This window comes from Phoxinus phoxinus (assembly GCF_949152265.1).
Source record: "Phoxinus phoxinus genome assembly, chromosome: 4".
NCBI classification, from domain to species: Eukaryota; Metazoa; Chordata; class Actinopteri; order Cypriniformes; family Leuciscidae; genus Phoxinus; species Phoxinus phoxinus.
In genome coordinates, this window is record NC_136879.1 from 37,130,421 (window position 1) to 37,151,218 (window position 20,798).

Below are 20,798 nucleotides of genomic sequence, written 5' to 3' on the forward strand. Positions count from 1 at the left end.
GTTCTGCACACCAGGCAGAGAACAGTTACATTTCAATTTTCAGTCTTCTCGTGGAGGGAGCTCTAGACTGGAGTAAGGTCTCCACGACCACAGTCGAGAGACCTGAATCTATGAGCTGGGCCCCCTCAGAGGCCGAGCCCACAGTATCCATGACTCCAGATGAGGGTAACTCCCGGGAGCAGAGATATCGGGAAATGCGTACAGGTGTAGCCTCGACCACACCTAATACATCGCATCCAGTCCAAGCGGAGCTGGATGCGTCAGGGATAACCACAAAGGCAAAGTTTTAACCGAAGTTCTTCCAAAGAAGCTCCACCACCTCGGGGTGAAGTCTCCATTCCCCGGGCCTCAGCCCCTGCCTCAACAGGATATCTGCTCTGATATACGAGACCATCAGTGTGTTGTCCGGAAGGACAGGCACATGGTGACCTCTCGGTTCTGACAGGAAGTATTGAGATTCTCGGAATACCGCCATCACTTCTAGCCAATTATGTGCCAAAAGGAGATGGTCCTGCCAAAGACCCTTCGCCGAGTGACCACTCATGATCACCCCCCACTTGTGAGGGAAGCATCCGTCGATAGCATAAGCGTCAACAAGAAGCCCCCGACACTGGGCCTGGGCGAGAAACCAAGGTTCTTTCACATGACCGAGGCACGTAGGCATAGCCGCGTGACCTTGATCATGCGAAAACGGATTTCCCCTCGGAGAAAACCCCTTGGTCCTGAGCCACCACTGCAGGGGTCTCATGTACAGAAGGCCAAAAGTAATTACGTTGGACGCAGCTGCCACAAGACCCAACAGTCTGAAACTGTTCCACAGTGAGTGACTGGCCTAGTTTTACCCCATTTACGGCGAATCATTTATAACACCTGGAAAAGTGGTCCTCTGAGCTGGGAGGAGCACACTCTTCTTGGCGTTGAGTCGCAACCCCAACATCTTAAATGAGACAGAACGACATCTCGATGCCGAACTGCTATCTGCTCAAATTGAGCTAGGATCAACCAATCGTCGATAGTATAATACGCAAATGCGCTGGAGTCTCAGAGGAGCCAGAGCTGCATCCACGCATATTGTAAAGGTGTGGGGTGATAAACCTAGGCCGAACGGAAGAACCCGATATTGGTATGCTTCGCCCCCGAAAGCAAACCTCAGGAACCTCCTGTGATGAGGATGGATAGATAAGCGTCCTTCACGTCTATTGTGACAGACCAGTCCTCGGGCTGAATCTGTGACACAATCATATTAGCGTAAGCATACTAAGAACATGAGATTCTGAAACCTGCCGTTTAATTGACGCAGGTCTAGAATAGGACGCAACCCCTCATCCTCATTCGGAACAATGAAGAAGCGGCTGTAAAACCGTGACTGTCTGCTGGGAGGAGGAACCCCTTCTATAGCTCCTTTTTGCAAAAGTGTCAGCACTTCCTGCTCCATAACCAGAGCCTGCTCGAGGTCCACCACTGTGGGGAGGACCCCTAGAAATCTGGGCGGACGAGAACCGAACTGAATTCTGAACCCTTTTCTATAGTGTGCAGGACCCACTGAGAAATATGTGGCAGTAGTTTCCACGCTGCCAGAAATTCTGCTAAGGGCACCAGTCTCTCGAGACTGGCCTCTGGATTTGGTTGAACAGTCACTTCAGTGCCCTGAAGCGGCGAACCGGCAGGGAACAACCGAACTGACCGTTCTACGACCCTCCTCGGAGGATCGTTTGGGGACGCTGACACCTCGGTGCCCTGAACGGAGGACCGGCAGGGAACAACCGAACTGGCAGCGCTGCGACCCTCCTCAGAGAGTCGCACCCCAGAGGGCGCCGGGGAGAAACGATTTCTCAAAACCGTTCCTGCCCCGGAGGAACCCTCAGAAGCCTGATAGCCTCAGCGTCAGGACTTCTCTTCTAAGTTTCATTAGAGATAATGACAGTCCTCAGATCTTGCCTACCTCTAACTATCTTAGCTCCAACGACCCTCCTCGGAGGATCGTTGGAAAGAGCAGGCACCTCGGTGCCCTGAAACGGCGAACCGGCCGGGAAACCGAACTGACTGCTCTACGACCCTCCTCGGAGGATCGTTTGGGGACGCTGACACCTCGGTGTCCTGAAACGGTGAACCGGCAGGAGAACCAAACTGGCAGCGTTGCGACCCTCCTCAGAGAGTCGCACCCCAGAGGGCGCCGAGGAGAAACGATTTCTCAAAACCGTCCCTACCCCGGAGGGGACCACCCTCAGAAGCCTGCAGCCTCAGCGTCAGGGCTTCTTCTTCCAAGCTATATTAGAGATAAAACAGTTCTCAGATCTTGCATATCTCTAACTGGCTAGACAGCGACCGCCACCCAGGTCCCTCTCGATTGTGGATTAGCCCGAATGGCGACGCTCTAATTTGCAGCACTTTAAGCTGCGGGGAGCTTTAGTAGGCTGAGACTGCTCCCGCCCAGCAGTCTCAGGAACATTAGATCGGTGAGGAAGACACCTCTGGAACGCCGCTGGATAGAATATATCTTCATTTTGTTGAAAGCGAAGCGTTCAGAGAACAGACATATATATATTATTTTATTTTTTCCTTTATTTTTCTTAACATCAGAAAAACTTATATATATATATATATATATATATCACTCCGTGGCCACCAGCAGGAAAACAACCGAACTGGCAGCGCTGCGACCCTCCTCAGAGAGTCGCCCCTCACATACATACATGTCCTTATATAGTTTACCCACCAATGCTGCCTAATAATATTTATCTATTATTTATGATGGCTGGTGGATAACGTCGGGGAAATGATGACGCCGACTCGGGAGAGAGATAGCTAGTAAGCGTCTCTTTAACCCGAGGCACTGTCATACTATGACATTTAATACTCAAAACATTACTTTAGTAGAAGTTTTGGGGATAAACACATAAAATAGAAACCGGTTTATTCCACGATCTCAACTCCTCAGTGTAGAGATAGGAAAAAACGGCAATCCCCGACGAGGAGGCTGAGATATAGAGATTTAATTATATTCTCACACTCATAATGTTCAGTTGGCCAGAAAACATTTAACTTGGCAATCAGCACAAAATAAAACCTCCTTTTATAAGCTCCTCTTTATACAACAGAGTTATGAGCTGACTTATTTATTTATTCATTGAAAACTCACACACATCTGCTTTATTCATATATATAGATAGGCTATAGCCTACACATATATTGTTTTTAAACACTAACGATCACCAATTCCTCGGAACTGGAGATCGCAGCACGAGAGTCTCATCGCGGGGAAAAGAAAACGCAGCGCGTGCTTCTCCCCGAGATAAGCCACTGGATTTAACACGTGAAGGCAGAGATAGGGCGCGCCCGTCTCAAACCTCGCTGTTAGATCCATTTGCGCTCCCCAAGATGCGCGTCGCCGTTGTGCCTCGGCAGCAGCGGGACTCGCGCCTCGGGAAGCGCGCACCGAATCGTCCTCCTCGAAGAACGCCCGGCGGGAGCGAGGTGATTAACAGACAACCTCTCGCAACTCAGTCAGCCCCCTCGAGAACTGACTGGGTATGCTCTACTCCCAAACAAGCAACGCAAAGCTGATGCGCGTCCCCAACCGAGATAACACGAGGGTAGGGAACAACACAACGTTTTGAATTCTTGTTTCTTCATAATATATATCTAGATACTGAGACAGACAACAATAAATAGACATGGACAGACAGAGAGCGCTTGCTGAAGGCAACAAAGCTAGTGTTCTCTGATCGCGGGAGTGCTTTATAGCTTCCTGGTCGGTGACGTCACCCGCCCATGACGTCTCCCGTTTCCATTGGACTGATTTTAGATGTGCTTCACGACGCAATCACGCAAGGCGTTCCCACCGCGTCTCAACGCAGCTCGAGTTCCCTTGAAAGGGAACATTGATATTTTTTTATTGCTTACTAGAGTATTGCTTTGTTACTGTACCGGTTACGATGCTGCCTTAGAAGAACAGCAAGGGAGTTTTGAAACAGACTTTCTCACTGTATTAAAAGAGTATCCATCTAACGCATTAAGTTTTTACACCTCTTTACGTCCATCATTCCATCACAAAGAAGACTAAAACTGAGAAAAGACCACCTACACACCTCCTACGGTTTGACGAGCTTAAGATTACAACTCAAAACCTCGCAATCACAGCCCATTGTTACAGGAGAGCGAAGAGAGAAACAGAGAGAGAGAGAAAGAGACGGCGTCTGTCATCACATCAAAGGGATGTTTAAAGGGAACGCGAAGTGAATGATGAGGAAGAGAAATCAAAGACCACCTAAAAACCTCTCTTTCTCTAGACATCAGCTCCTTTTCATTCTCTCGTCTTTTCCCGTCTGAGAGGAGGGCGCTGACCTTCCCTGTGTGCTGACAAATCTGTTTTTCTCTGCGATCACCTCCTTTATTCTCGCTGTCTTTCTGTCTTTTGTTGTTCCTCCTTCCTCTTACTGCATGTCTATCTCTCTCTCTTGTCTTTTTTAACCCCCTCTTGACAGAAAATAAAAGACAAATTCAAAGGCAGAAGGAAAGCGAGTGTTAGAGAGAAAACAATGCAGAACTTCCAGCAAGATACCGAAACCCAACACTGATGGTTAAAACACGACAACTTGTCCTAACGCCACACCACATTATCGGAAATTACTAAAGCAGCGACACAGTTTTCATGCAAAATCAGCACATTTGACTTTTTTTTCTTTCATGAAGCAAAAAATTAGACCTTTTCAACAACAAAAAAAACGTCCTAGTCGCCTTTTTGCATCCAGTAAGAATGAATGGGGATTACAAAGTTTCAAGCTTTAAAAAAGGAGGCAAAGTACCTAAAAAGCAATTATTATCAAGAACTATATACCAGTTTTGCTGAAGTCAACTTTGCACTTAGTGTGAGAGACAGCTTAAAATTGAGTCGCTATTTACTGCCAGTTAAAATTTTAGAAAAATGCACAGTAAGCCATATAGTGTAGTATAATTTGAACAAGTATTAACAAGTATAATTTTATTGTACTTCTTGCATTAAACATTTTAAATCTGCTTGGCTGAAACTGTTGGTGAAAAATGAAGGTTCCTCACACTGCAAATAAATGAAATAAATAAATAATTAATACTAATAATAGTATATGACTTGTGCACATTATATCAGTGCACAAAGTCATACGATAACAGACTAAAATTTAAGTCACCGCCAGGTGTAAATATGGTATTTTAGGAAAAATGCATGACTTTTGGAGACTTGAAACACACAACACATGTCATATTGATAATTTTATGGTTCTTTTCTGTTTTTTAAATTAAGAAGTTTGCTAAATGCTCCCTATTTTGAGCAACATGAGGGTGAGTAGGTGACACTTTCCCTTTAACAGAGCTGAATCAGAGCTGAATTTGACTGAAACGAGAGAGGGGAATTCAGGTCAGCCGAGGCAACACGTCTCCTGTCGTTCCCTTGTAAGACTTCCAGAGAGTCCATTAAGTCTGGTTAATATAAGGGACTGTCAGCGAGCTGCAACATTATATCAATGTTACGGTGGTGCCGTCCCTCTCGCTTCTGTCACGCTCCTTTTAGAGGGGGGAGAGCCGGCGTTGAGAGAGACAGTCGGAGATAAAGAACTGAGGGAACAGAACACCATCCAGACCAGAAACAGCTCTCAACACCTCAGTAATGATGTTCGACTCACACACACAGGACTCTTTCTATCTCGGCTTCCTCTGGTGAGGAACTGGGTTGGGTTGTCCCGAGCTCTTCAGGCAGAGGTAAACTCTGACCTGTTCCTTTTAGCCTGGTGTGTGGTTAAACCGTTCAGGCATGTCAGAGAGAGAGAGAGAAAAAAAAGAGGCCACAAAATGTTGGCACACCGACTTTCCCCTCAGCTCAAATAAATGGCACGAGAAAAAAAGCACAAGGAAAGTGATGAAGAAAAGGTGAGAGATTGATTCCTTCCGCTCCTGTCCTTTCCTGCATTACCCTGAGGAAATATTAAGGCTCAGAGATTGCTCATAGCTCAGATTAGATCAAACATAAAATGGGTACTTTCCAACTTAACCCATAATAGCCATATGAACTTTATTTATAACACTATTGCATTACTTTTGTGTAAATACATATGTATTTTACACGCCACCATTTGGTTTTCGCAAGCGACAACAGTGTAACCACCAGTTCTAACTCAATGGCAAAAGCTCGAGCAAAGCATGCAAACTGTTCTGTCGTTGCTGCACAGACGAGCACTGAACACTATTGGCTCGTTTCCATTGAGCGGTACGGTACGGTACAGTACCGTACGCAATTATTTGTGATAACTTTTTGGGTACCCTTCTGTTGGGGTACCTAGCACAGTGGTACGGTACTAAAGGGTGGAGCTAGACTCGCTGCAGAACGTCGATTGGTCGACAGAGAATCGTCACTTGCGCGTGCTACAACGGGAACGACAACATTAGAAGCGCCATTTTTTATATACAGGTGAAATATAATACTACTATTATTGAGTCACGAAATGTAGTTTTAAGAGTTTTTCAGGCGTGAATGTAGTTGTTTAAAGCTCAAATCTGTGGTTTATTTATAAAGATTTATGAAAATTTGATCCAGGTTATGAGATCCAGGAAGAGCCTTTCCTCGACTAGTCGTTCTGAGTTTGTCGCTGACTCTGCTGACGTCTCTGTAGTGGTTAAACATGAGATATAAATCGTCTTGTGTAGACCTAACTGCGATCTTTGGTCTTGTGAATCTATAATTTGTTCCCTGGCCAATCGTTTTGGCTGAGGGCTAAGTGAAGTTTCATATATTTACATATATTTAGGCTATTTAACTTCACCGTTGTAACGGTATAGAGAGCTAAATTTGTATATTTGACTGAATTGTTTGCTTTATTTCTTATTGTATAGCTTCTTGTACCTTTTACTTATACTTTTATAATGGCTATTATTGATAAAACTGAAATTTAACAAAAAGAGATAGGGTTGAGTTTTTTCTTTTATTACAAGATTATCACTGTAATGTTGTTTATTGCGACATTTGTACAAATGCACATATTGCCTGGAATAACAGGGTTGTGTTTTATATTTAGTTTTGTTATAAATAGGCTAACGTTATACATGCAGTGAATATAATCAATACGCATTGCCTTAACCACATTTGTGTGTCTATAATGTTTAAAATGTATTTAAATGAAAACGAAAAGAGGCAGAGTGGTGTTTTATAACATATTTTGTTTTATTGTTGCCTAAAATGTACATAAAGAGAAAACCGGAGTAGCAGAGCGAGCTGAGTGGCGCTTTCAAGAACACAGAATTACCGGACTCGCGTCCTCGGGAGTGGCAAGTCCGAACTTTGCGCACTTGGTATTGAGAAACGCCTAATGTCGACGAATTGTCTTCTTGTGACAAACATGCCGACAAGCAAGAAACAAGATCTGCTGTATGTCATCCATTTTTGTTTACTATCGCTTTCTTCTTCCCGCGAAAATGACGTTGATCGCTTCTTTCCGGTAAACACCACGCCTATCAAGTAAGGGTACTGTTGGCGGTGGAAACGCAAGCCGGATCATGGTTTACCGACACGAACCGTACTGCTCAGTGGAAACGAGCCAAATATTTGACCAAAAAAATGCCACAACTGTCTTATAAAGACCTCATAGAACTGTGTAAACTTGTGTAAAAGTTAAACATGACGGTACATGCAAGTCGATGAGATGAATCAATGTAACTCCAAAACAACTACATAAATGCATTCACTAACCATTCAGAAACGTTGAGGTGCGTCTAAAAGTTGCAACATCTTCTTAGTCTCTCAGTAAGGCTGCACTCCGCTACTGGTTATTTCTGAGATTTTGATGAGAGATTCGCTGTTTTGTTATTGCCGGAGTATCCGAAGCTTGTGTAAAGGATCGGCCGTCTTCTGAACGGAGGTTGGGAAAAGTAGCTCATTTGCATTTTTAAAGGCACACACACAAAAACGGCATGTTTTTGCTCACACCCAAAAAAGGGGCAAATTTGACAAACTATAATAAATGATCTGGGGATTTTACAGACACATTCTGGGGACACCATAGATTTATATTACATCTTGTGAAAAGGGGCATAATATGTCACCTTTAAAGAGATCACAATTGCAGGCCAAATGTAAACATCCGAACCAAAAGTAGAGAAACTGTTCTAGAAAAGACAGAACCAACTGTCAGACAAAGAAAAAAATGCATTATTTTTCATAATTTATGTTTTATTTTATTAGTATTTATCCTTGTATATTTCTAAATCTAATTTGCAGTCTATTAACTCTTCTAAAACTCAGACACATGTAAGATCAAGCAGAAGAAATAAGTATAAATCCCTATTTGTTCTCCCTTGAATATAATTTCTGTCTAAAAAACAATTGCGACTGTAAAGATGTATCTGTCCTGTGGGTGTTGTTGATCATGCAACAGGCGGCTTTAAATCACACAGAACAAACAGCAGCTTCTCTCTTGCCGTCCCCCATCGGGCCCATATAGAGACCAGGAGCCGAGATCACAGTCTCCATGGCATCCTGTGGAACCTCAGCTGTCAAGAGTTTTGATGTCTTAATAAATTTCTCTTCTCCAGCTGTCAGCCAAGCGTCAGAGATGGATGGAAGAGTCAGTGACCTTTGACCTGCCCGAGACCTCTTCTTCAGCTCCCCCCCAGTGAACCCCCAAAAGTCTCACAAAACCCCGAGACTCTATTGCAACTGCAGATTCCTTTCACCCCAAACGTCAACCCTGAAGAAGCCCAACAATAGTGTCGACTGCATGCCACAGATAGTTTCACATGCAATGCAACTCTACAAAGAAACTAGTAAAGTAATGCATTGCGGTTTTTCACACAGTATCTGCTACTGTATATACCGAGGTAACTTTTTCTAAATAATAACATGCATTAAAATGAATGTTTTTAACAAATTGTCCTCATGCAAACCAATAAAATGGCTATATGGTGTGCAAAAGTATTGCGTTTCATCATTTGAAGTTTTCGCCTCATTTTAAAGTAACTGAAAGAAGCAGCGATATAATGGTGGAGAAAAAAATTACAGTATGAATAAAAAAAAAACATACAAGTCAAGCAAAGCATTTCCATTTTGAAAAGAGTCTCAACCAGCTGATGATGACAAAAAGTAATGCAACTGTTACTTTAAAATTAATTGCTAACTAAACTGTTAAAAAAAAAATATATATATATATATATATAAACAGAACACACATTTTATTATATATTAATTACACGAGTGTGGCGATTAATTAATCTAATTCATCGCAGTTAATCACACATCAAATTTGCCTGAGAAATTACCTGAAAAAGATCATTTAAAGTCATTATTGTGCTAGATGAGAAAAGCATAAAAAAGAAATTACAAAAAGTAGCTTTAGAAATTCAACATATAATTTATTACACATAAACATTTATGCTTCAATGGCCATGAGGGTGAGTAAATGATGACATAATTTCCATTTTGGTGTGAACTGTCCCTTTAATTAGTTTTTTATTAAAGGGATAGTTCACCGAAAAATGATATATTTATAATGATATATTTTAAAGAATGTTGGTAAGCAGACAGTTGATTGCCATTGACATCCATAGTAGGAAATACTGGAAATGTCACAAAAATATCTATGCAAGTATGAAAAGAATCCATAAAATGTTGCAGAAAATTAAAATTTTCTGAATAATTGATGTGGATTCAAATGCCATCAATATTCATGAAAGCTAATCTGGCCTAATCTGAATAACTAATAATCGGCCTTTAACAATTCCCAAAATTCAACTCATCGTGGACTTGACGCACACTTCAGGAAAACTGAACCAGCTCCAGATGACTGCACTTGCGGCCTGATCGAGAACGTAACCTTTGATCTGTGACCTCTCGGGGCAAAGGTCAAGGGTGGCGCTGGCTTTCCCTCATCATCGCGATGGAAACCACGAAAAGTGTTTGCAGTGCGTCTTTGCAGCACATTTACAAATAGCAGCACATGTCTATAGAAGTCATTAAGCACAAGAGAAGTCCTACTTTCCCTTTTCTCTGTCAACACTTCTGTGTGACAAGTATGTATTATTGTCACAGGCTCTTATTTGGCTTGATCTATGGCAGAATGAGATGTCAGTTTTAAAGATAATTACATTTTTTCTCCTCCAAGGATCCATTCATCACACTCACGGCCCTCTGCCATTTTTAGATTCTTGATAACATGCCTCAACTCATTCCATCTTTCTCTCGCGATCCCTCTCTCTCTCTCACACACACACATCCACAGTGAGTCACATCCTATTATGTGGCATGAAGTTGCCAAAAATCTGTTAATTACAAAGTCCAGAGCCTAACTAGTATGATTATAATGAACTTAGTTTCGTGAGAACGCTTGGTTGAGGACAGCACTCTCCTCTTGTCCTCTCTGTTGGTGATCAGCATCTCTTGTTCTCACGTAACGGTCTCATGGGAGGAACGATCTCAGGCCTCCTTATTACACAACCACAAATGCTGATAAACCAATCAGAAGTGCTATTATTACCACCTGATGACAGACGCTTGCTTGACAGAAGGAAAAAGATGGATGGATGGATGGATGGCAGTGTTGTGCGCCATTCACAAGTGAATTTGAAGTGAATTTGAAATGAACAAACATGATGCAGAATTGCAATTTGCATGTAAGGAAGAAGTATTAAAATGAATTAGAAGAAACTGCAATTTTAAAATAGAAATGCTTTGAAAAAAGTTTGTTTTAAACTTTATAGAATGCAACAGACACCACCACACACTTTTTCAGTGGACTCGGATCTGGAAGTATTTTTCCCATTCATTTTTCCCGAAGGGAATTTTTTTATTAAAGAGTTATAACTAAGCCATGAACCAAGTAAACCAGCTCTGAGATTAAAACATTAAAAATTTTGATTTGAAGCAAAACAACTATTTGAAAATCAAACAAAAAAGACAAAGGCACAAGACTCTGTACTTAAAAGCTTTAACCAGGGAAAGAACTACAATCCCATTGCGAATGGAATAATCAAATAAAAAAATATTGATGTTGATTATACATACAGATACAATATATTTTACGTTTAGTAATTTGAGAGCATAGGCAAACTCACTCTACGTCCTTCGCAGTGCTTCATGGGAGTGGGATTAAGAGATTTCTTTGCAGAATCATGGGTAATGTAGTTTATCACCAGGAATTTTGATAATAATGCAGCCGGATGGCTTCAACAAAAGCATATACCATCAATTATTTTTATATTTACAATTATTACATAATTAAAAGTTATTATTAAAAATCAATTCCATTATGGAGAATTTTTATTTATTTATTCTGGAACATGACTGTTAGGCTTTATGCTGAACATCACATGAACAGACCGGAAAACTGGTTGAGACGGAGAAAGTGTTAACAGCAGATTGCGACAGCAATGGATTTTTTATGTGTCAAAAAAATGTCAACCTGCATTTTGCTCATCTTTGGTAGGTAAGGCATATTAAGAAAAACAGCTCCATATTTAATGTAGCATGTTCAAAAGAACTGAACCTGAAGCGATGCGACCTGTTTTACAAAATAAGGAAGTTTGTTGTGCATGGCCTTACAGAAAGAGAAGAACGACAGAACAATCAACTTCCTGTGGGTGTGGCCAATTCAATTCACAATTCCAACTCAAGAACTGAAAAATGTAAAAGGTTTGCCCAAGATCAGTTGTGCTAGTTTGACTGTAACATCAGAAGTGTCTTACCTTGACATTGCTCATTCCTTTCCTCGTATCCCGGGTTACACAGGCAATTCCCGATGGGCACCAGCCACTCTCCATCTGCGCCGCAGTACATTTTGGGAACCTCCTGCTCTTCCGAATTATTCACACAGGAGCCGCGCACCTCCACCAGGGACGACGTGTCCGCCCCAGTTACGGTGTCAGGAAACTGCGCTAGGTTCCTCACGGCTAGCGGACACTTTTTGTAAAACACACGAACAGAAACCAGCGCGATACAAGCCCCTACATCCTGAAAGGCCAGATAGAAGCCCGTATGGCTAATAACGCCGACATCCCGAACCTCAGTGTTCAGCTTCATGATCCGATCACCAATATCCACCTGCGTGAAGCTCTCGTCCGCCGCCACCGTGTCGATCTTAGCAAAGCGGCTCTCGTGAGTGTACCGCTCGTTATCAGAGTCAGACTCCAGGTAGTAGAGGTTGAACGTCTCTTTGCAGGTGCCGATGACCCCGGGCAGGCTGTTACAGTCACGCAGGGTGAATTTAATCTCGATGTAGATACGCTGGGCCGGGCCACGCCGTATCCAGTGAGTCCTGAGCCAGTTGTTCTGACTGGGCTCCATTACGTTACACACCTGGTATGTTCTGATGGGGATGTTCTTCTCGTCCATGATGCTCACCTCTTCCCACTGCAGGAGACAGCACAAGAACAATGTTAGGAATGAGAATAAAATTATGAAAATCATTTATTTATAAGACCTTCTGTAGCTGTACAGGTGGAGCTGGGGAAGGTGGAGGGTTTCTGAAAGCGCGCTGCAAATGCTGACCGAGTATTTGAAAGTTGAGCAGAGAGCTCATTGGCTACTGATACAGCAGGAACCAATCAGCTGTGCCCTATAGAGAATAATGTGATTAAATGAAATGTAATTAGATAAGAAACAAAGTCTACAGTGAAATAATGAAAAAAAACTAGTCTTTCTACTGAGTTGTCCGTTTCCGATTCACGAACAAATGACTCTTTTAAGCCGGTTATTTTTACTGAATTAGAAACAGCGCATCTCGTTTGGATTCACAAATACATGAGTCGTTTACACAAAGTCACAAGTTACTTTTTAAAAAAATTAATTAAAGGGGTGGTATAATGCCCTTTTTACAAGATGTAAAATAAGTCTCTGATGTGCCCAGAGTGTGTATGTGAAATTTTAGCTAAAGATACCCCACAGATAATTTTTTATAACATGTTAAAATTGTCATTTTTTGAGGGTGAGCAAAAACGTGTTGTATAATGTGTATGGGCTCTTTAAATGCAAATGAGCTGCTGCTCCCGGCACAGGGGGCGGAGCTTCAAAAGCTCATTCTTAGCAGAGCCATGTAGAGCCCTTTGTTGCGAGGCGGGGTTTATGCAAATTTTAGGGTTAGTGTTGTCACTAACCCGGGAAGAAGCTCGTGTAGTCCCTACCAGCCTTTTGTTGTAGTCCTTAAAAAGCGATTTCTGTAAAATAAAATATCTCCCTTTGCTTTGAACTTTGAGCGTCGTAACTTTGCAGATGTTGTTTATGCTCAAACAGCAACATTACACACTAACTAAAGTTAGAAAAGTGAAATCATAATCAACCACCCCTTTAAAATAATTCAAACGATGCAAATGACAATGAAAATAATTAAATTTCACCTGTGAGTAGTTTTATATGTCAATTGCACTTTAAGCTAAGTCTACTGTATCCTCATGTATCCTAATATGGATAATGTTTTGTGTAAGCGAATATATTATATTCGGTCAATTGAAAATGTTTGTTAGTACTTTTCTGCTTATTTATATGATTATCAATAAATGAAAGAAGGGTATTTTGTCAACCAGTTATAAAAGAACTTGAAACCAATCAATCAATTCCAATCAGAGCATCCCTATAAAAAACTGAGATACATAAAGTAGGGATGCAGGATATATCGGGCACCATATCGGTATCGGACGTAGGGTTGCCACCCGTCCCTTAAAATACGGAATCGTCCCGTATTTACAAGTAAGATGATGCGTCCCGTATCAAATCAATAAGGGACGCGATTTGTCCCGTATTTTACATTAGGCCCACATATAGTTGAATAAAAACATAAGGATTTTGCAGTATAGATAATACTAATAGCAAATATAAAGAAATCAATTTCTTAGTAGAGAAGCTCATTGCGTGATTGCATTTTAGCGTCTTTGTTTCTATAGCGACTGAGTCTCGTGAACATGCGCTGTAAACCTGCACGTTTTTTAACCCCTTGTAGCGCGCTGTTCGGGTCTTTTCGACCCCAAATGACGTTTGCTGAAATAAATAAAACATTATATTTGTCCAAATGATGTGAGACTTTGCACGGTTGACAACACTTTCTACATCTACAAAAAAAATTAAATAAATTTGAATAATATCTGTTTTTTATGTTAGTGTGGGGGGGAAAAGTCACACTTGTGTTGTTTCAACAAAATGTCATTTTGAAACATAATAGTTTTTTTTTTTAGGATTTATAGTTTTAGGAGGATTTATTATATATTTTTTTACTTTAGGCTATATAAATAAATATTTTTTAAACAAAAACAGTAAAAAAAAAAAAGTTAAATTCACTTTATAAAAGACCCACATTTCTAACGTTCATGGATATAGATAATTTGACATGGTTTAGTGTAAGATTTTTGCCCATCTTTTGGAAAATGCTGTTTTAAAAGTAAAGAAATTATCACTTTAGTAGATGGCTGCAGAGCTACACCATTTGCTATTTGACTAAAATACATATTTTCAATAGCTTTTAGTTGGATTCATATCTACATATTATGAAATCACAATTATAACAATAAAAATGACTTTGTCAAAGTTGAGCATTTGGGGGGGGGGGGGGGGGGGGTGAATGGGTGTCCCTTATTTTGCCACACTGAAGGTGGCAACCCTAATCGGACGATATATGTTGATTTTTAATGTTAATGTTCCCGATAAGAACATTTGGTCGATATATTAAAGCCGATAAATAATGTATTATTTTTGAGTTTTAAATTGCTTGAAATATGATGGGAATCACTTCAAAAAGGAATAGGTCTGTCGTATAGGCTACATACAATTATAATGAGAACATTATAATTTGGGGCTTTTAAAGGGATAGTTCGGAGTAATTTCAACCTAGGTTCCTTTGCACCATGACCTCGAGCCAAACACACCCCCCAGAAGCTTTTTTCCCCTTGGTCGAACATTATTAAAGTTACAGCTTATTTAGAGATATCAGCCGAATGGCTTAGTGCAGGCGCTAATGGATCCAAGGTTGTATCTCGTAAATTACCACACTAATAATGCCGGAATGGTACCAAACTTCTACAGTAGTACAAATAGGTTCTGTACTCATAAAACGAGGCATTGGGAAGTTTGTAAGTACATCAGGAGTTTATTTAAAGCAGGGCTATGCAGTTTCGGGAAATTTCTTCGCTGTATTCTCGCTTTTTGCTCGCAGGTTTCTCTATAGAGCTCCCCCTACAGCTTCGGAATAGATATTTGACAACACTGTCGAAAAACTCGTTGGCGACTCTCAGATACCAGAGGCTAGTAGATCAACGACATCAAAGCAGACGGGACATTCTTTAAAACTTCTTAATTTAGGTTCGAACAGCGTGAGGGAGCGCAATAATGACATCATTTTAGATTTTTTTGCCGTAAAGCAATTCGTTACATTGCGAGACCTGATATCATGCGATACTTCCTGATGTGGCGGCCGGCGGCCCAAAGTTGCAAAGGTGGTTTTTCCGCTCACAGGCGATAGGGGGGTGCGAGACGACCACCATTCAACCCGAAAAAAGTAATATAACCATTCCAATGACTGTTCAGTTAAGGTAAAAAACCTGCATAGTTCACCTTTAAATAACACTTGCCTGACGGCTTATGCTACTGCTAACCCGGACGTCGAGGTCACTACTGCGATTTGGGAAAAGCACGTAAAAGTCCTGGCAGAAAGAGATGCATAAGGATGTAGTGTAACGACGCCCAGTTCCAGGAATGCACTAATATTTTTTTTGTAGTACCAGTTTGCAACAATTATTAGTTAATTTATAAATTGTCAACACTTCGAAAACCATCCCTTTAATGGGGAGTCTTTTGTTTTTGTAATCAGGCTCTCAAAAATTATATAAAAACTTGTATTTAGATATATCGGCTAATATAATGGTTATCGGCTTTCAAATATAAAGAATTATCGTTTATCATATCGGCCAAAATTGTCAAATTGCCACATCCCTAAAATAAAGTATGATACTCGCCAGACTCCCAAGAAACAGAAAACAACCGATCATTTAACTAAACAAACATGAGGTCATCCCGAGTGAAAACGGGACTGGACCATGGGAAGCTGTAGAGTAAATTTAGATCTGAAACATAACATCTGTTTCCCTCTTACAGGCTTGAGTATAAGTTTTCCTGAACTAACCTCAGAAAGTCAGTATTCTTCTTCTTCGACTAGCCTCAGATACAATAACAACTCTAGACAGACATTAATGTTGTACAGCCTAACACTTCTCAGCGTCTGCTAAACCAGCATTACAGCCACTGATTGGACTCATTGAGTTTTCATCATCTAATCAGCAGTAATGACTTTTATTACAGCAAATGAACACACTCTAAACACATGCTAATACCCAAGAGTCTGACTGGGTATCACGTTATCCTGCGTTTAAAAGTTTGGAATAATTAACATTTTTCAATCTTTCTAAAAACAAGTATCTTACGCTCACCATGGTTGCATTTATTTAATAAAAAATTTAGCTCAAATCGGCAATATTGTGAAATATTTTTCAAATGTTTTATATATTTTTTTCTATTTGAATTAGTGCTGGGCAAAAACGAATCGTGATTAATCACATCCAAAAGTTTGTGTTTACATAATATATGCGTTTGCGGTGTATAATTATTTATTGTATATATAAATACACACACACGCATGCAAATATTTGCATGTATATACTGTACATAATTTATATTACATATAAATATTTTATATATAAATTACACATTTTTCTTAAATATATACATACATGTGTGTGTATTTGTATATACAAATTAATTATACACAGTAATTAAACATATATTATGTGTAAACAAACTTTTATTTTGGATGTGATTAATCGTGATTAATTTTGGCCCAGCACTAATTTGAATATATTTCGAAATGTAATTTATTCCTGTGATCAAAGCTGAATTTTCGGCATCATTACTCCAGTCTTCAGTGTCGCATGATCCTTCAAAAATCATTATAATATGATTATTCTAATATAAGATGATTAATTAAAAATATATAGGCTATATCATAATTATTCCAAACTTTTGATGGTAGTGTAAGTGCATTATTATTTTGCCATTTGACCTGGCTTGAACTATTTGTATTTATTGATTTAGCAGACGATTTTATCCAAAGTGACTTACAAGTGTGCACATCTCAGTTAATAAATACAGATTGCTTTACAATTTTACCAAGTGATTAGCGATTTTTATAAAGCAAAAAAAAAAAAAAAAATTGGTCAAAAATGTATTGTGCCAAATAGGCATTGTGTAGTGTGATGTCCGCTGAATGCATATACACAATACCAATGTAATATGTTTTAATGTCTTTCCTGTGATATCAGTAGCCACAGTCCCACAAAGACCATCCTGACGGCCCTTAATAATCTCCAGGAATTATTCACCGTGCGCTAAACCTAATTGAGCGTTTGTGGGATAATAAGACTGACAGCGATCTGGCATCCGTCAGGGGCCGTGATTGTCTCCGTTCGGCTCGTCCCTTCATCCGTGTAACTACGGAGGCCCAGAGGAGCAGTGCGGAGATAAGAACCCGGAGCTGCCGATAGCAGGACGAGAGGAGAAAAGAGCTAATTGGCCGTATTAAAGTCTGAATACCCGCCCACCGTCCGTGCCAAAGGCCTGTCCATCACGGGGAAGATCACAGAGGGAGAGGAACTCAGGAGCTCAATGAAACTTGGATCGATGCGAAAGGAAGCCGAGCTGCTCTGTAGTGAAAGGGAATTCTGTGTGTTTTATTGAATCGCTGATGTGGTCATTTAGATCCACCTGATCTGAAGATGTTAAACGGCTAATTGGTGATGAGGGGCTCCGAAAAGTGCAGAGATCCCAAGAAGCATACATTATAGGACAGAACCCGCTGACCCCCTCGATCTGAAATCTCACACACACACACACACACACAGACCTTTTCTCTGCCTCTGGGTTGCCAAGTCTCTCCCCCCTACCTCTTTTGAGAGAAAAGGGATAGAGTTTCCTAACAAAGGGCATTTCTGTCTCCCTCCACTATTTAGGAAATTTGACGCCCGTCGCTGTAACCTAGCTTTCCAAAATTTACATCCGAGAGAAGTGGAGAGAGCAGGGTGATCTCATTCGCATTTGGAGGTATTCATACGTGACAAGAACATTTTTGGACACTGAAACGTAGAATATCAACTTACTGACAGCATCAAAAACGTAAATGCTTATACATACGATACGTAAAAGTCTCTAAATCCCTCTGTACACTGGTTATAATGAAACAGTGAGTTTAAAACTCAAACACAATCCCGTGGCACTTCTGAGTAAAGGATGAGAAACTTTGCCTAATAAGACATTATAAATGGAGAACTCCAGATGGATCTAACAAAATAGTCATATGCACTTTAAAAATCTTCAGAGTAATAAAACAAAGTTTATTTGAGTATGTTTAATCAGAAAATACTGTTTCAGTCTTTCTACTTAAAGTGTTACTTGTCATTATTTGAGAAATTTAGTTGCAATTTCTGAGTGAAAATTGTTTCAAAGTAAATCCTACGCTAGTGTAGTGTAGTTTAATCATCAAAGCCAGAAAAAAAAAGTGTTATAACATATTTGGTACATCTGTAAATGTGTTAAATAAATGTGATGGTGTTTAACATCTTTAATTAATCTATTTTAATAATAATACAATACAATTTACCTATGAATTTAATGTTCTATGAACTTCAAATAATTTGCAAACATTTGTAAGTCATTTTAAAGGCTTAACAATTTAGACGCTTTCGGTACATTGATATTGTATCACTAAAAATAAAGGTTCCAAACGTATTTTTGTGCAGTGATGTCATAAAAGAACCATTCTGGGTTCCATAAAGAATCTATTTTCACTCTAAAGAACCTTTAGCGCACTTTAAACATTCTAAGGATGTTAAAAGTTCTTCATGGAACCACTGATGTCTGCCAATAAAAAAGCTTTATTTTTAAGAGTGTTTTTATCTTGCATATTGTATTGTATCAACCTAAACGTATGAAAATGTGCTAAAACTATATGTATGAATACTAAAGAGGTCAAGTTGGAACGGGAGATGGAGAAAGAGGGAGCGAGAGATGGGTTTTTTGACTCACCCCTCCTTCCGTCGGGCTGGCGACCCATGCCAGTTCTCCCAGCACTGATCTGGAATCCAGCAGCGGGACTGATGGAGAAAGAGACAGAAGACTTGAGAACGAGATCACCAAAGCTTGTGTGTTTTACCCTATAGTGGAGAAAACTGATGCTAGGATGAAGTTTTGAAGGCATAAATCTCTGATAAATAATGACAACAGCTGCAAAGGAGGCCAAAAAGTGACAGACACTTTAAGTGCACAATGTTTTGATCTGCGAGCACTGACTCGAGTAGGAAAATGGTTTATAAAACATAAAACAATAGTAATAGACAAAGGAATTTTCAAATTTCAAATTGAGAGACATCAAAATATAAAGACAATTGTTTTTTTCTTGAAAATGTTCAACAAAAATCCACACAAGCCCAGACCACACACAAGGCAAAATAATTTTAAAGCAACAGTTATTATTATGAGGGATAATGTTTATATTTCCAGAAATAAAATTATTACTTTTTCATTACTGTAAAACAAAAGGAGCCCAGATTACCTTCAAGGTAAAATCAAAGATATATGACATCATATAATAAGGGGAATGATAAACAGAATAGAGAATAATTAAAAATCTTTTTTTTAAAAATCTAAAATGTGAATGATAAATCTGTGGCATATCTCTTTATGAATAGTATTTTGGTTTTAAGCTGTTAAAATGTCAATTGTCATGCAGTGTGTATAGTACGTTATATTTCCAGACATCACTTGCAACAAACTTCTTTAAAACTTCTTAAAAATGTCTTACAATTTTAACTAATTTAGCACTTTTTCTTAACTTGAGGGATTTGTTAACTGGCCACATATCGTTACCGTTTTACGTGCATGTGCGCCTGAGTTTTACTGTGCGCCCTAAACTTTTCCTCTTTTATTGCAACCCCTCTTACCTTCGTTCGCCGGATAATTCCATGGAGCGGACAAACCTGCACAAGTCCCCAGGAAAAGCGAGGTGAGCGCGTAAATAATCCCGGCCATGAGCGCCATTCGTCCAGTAACTGTCTCTCCGTTATTCCTGTTTATTCCTCCTCGTCACTCGTGCTGCTCCGCGCGACTGATCTTGAGGTGCACGAGACGCGCACTCAGCGAGATCTGCAGGAGGGGGCGTGGCATTCTGTGGTGACGTACCCATCAATCAACCAAGACAGAAAGAAGTGGTCATTTATATATCTTTGATATGATTGTGACTTTTATGTTCCTTACATCTTATGATGCTTTGGAATCATTTAGAACATTATATGTGAAACATTTGTATCTACTGTTTTGTTTTGTTTTTTCATATATAATTCTGGAAATTAAAAATTATAAAAAAAATAAAAAATAAATATTTATTTAAATGATCGATGTGTGTATATCTTATTTAGAAATTCTTTATCGGTTTTTAATTTTTAATTTGTGTATTTCTATGCATTCCCTTGGCAATTTTCTTATGTTATTGTTGTTTAAGCATTAATAATAATTATAAATAAAAAAAGTTTCTGCTAAAAATATATATTTATGTAGATTTAAAAAAATATTTAAAATAACATATTGTCTAAAATAATTATAATAATAACTATTAATAATAAAAATGTAAATATGTGATGTATAGCCTATTTTATGTCTGTAGGTAAAAAAAATGCATTATGATAGATTAAAATTAAAATTATAATTTAAAATAGAATTAATTGAATTACATATAGCCTATGTGTGTATACGTAATATT

General features: G+C 39.6%; 1 protein-coding gene across 1 annotated transcript in view; it reads right to left on the bottom strand.

The window, feature by feature from the left end:
* Positions 1-20,389, bottom strand: part of epha4l (eph receptor A4, like) — a 50,238-nt gene extending 29,849 nt beyond the window's left edge. Inside the window, exons 1-3 of the mRNA XM_079609906.1 lie at positions 19,984-20,389; positions 19,070-19,137; positions 11,701-12,364 (exon numbers count right to left, since the gene is read on the bottom strand). Coding sequence (XP_079466032.1) covers positions 11,701-12,364; positions 19,070-19,137; positions 19,984-20,080 — 829 coding nt within the window. The 5' untranslated portion in view covers positions 20,081-20,389. The remainder of the gene's footprint in view (positions 1-11,700; positions 12,365-19,069; positions 19,138-19,983) is intronic.
* Between the last annotated feature and the right edge of the window lie 409 nt (positions 20,390-20,798).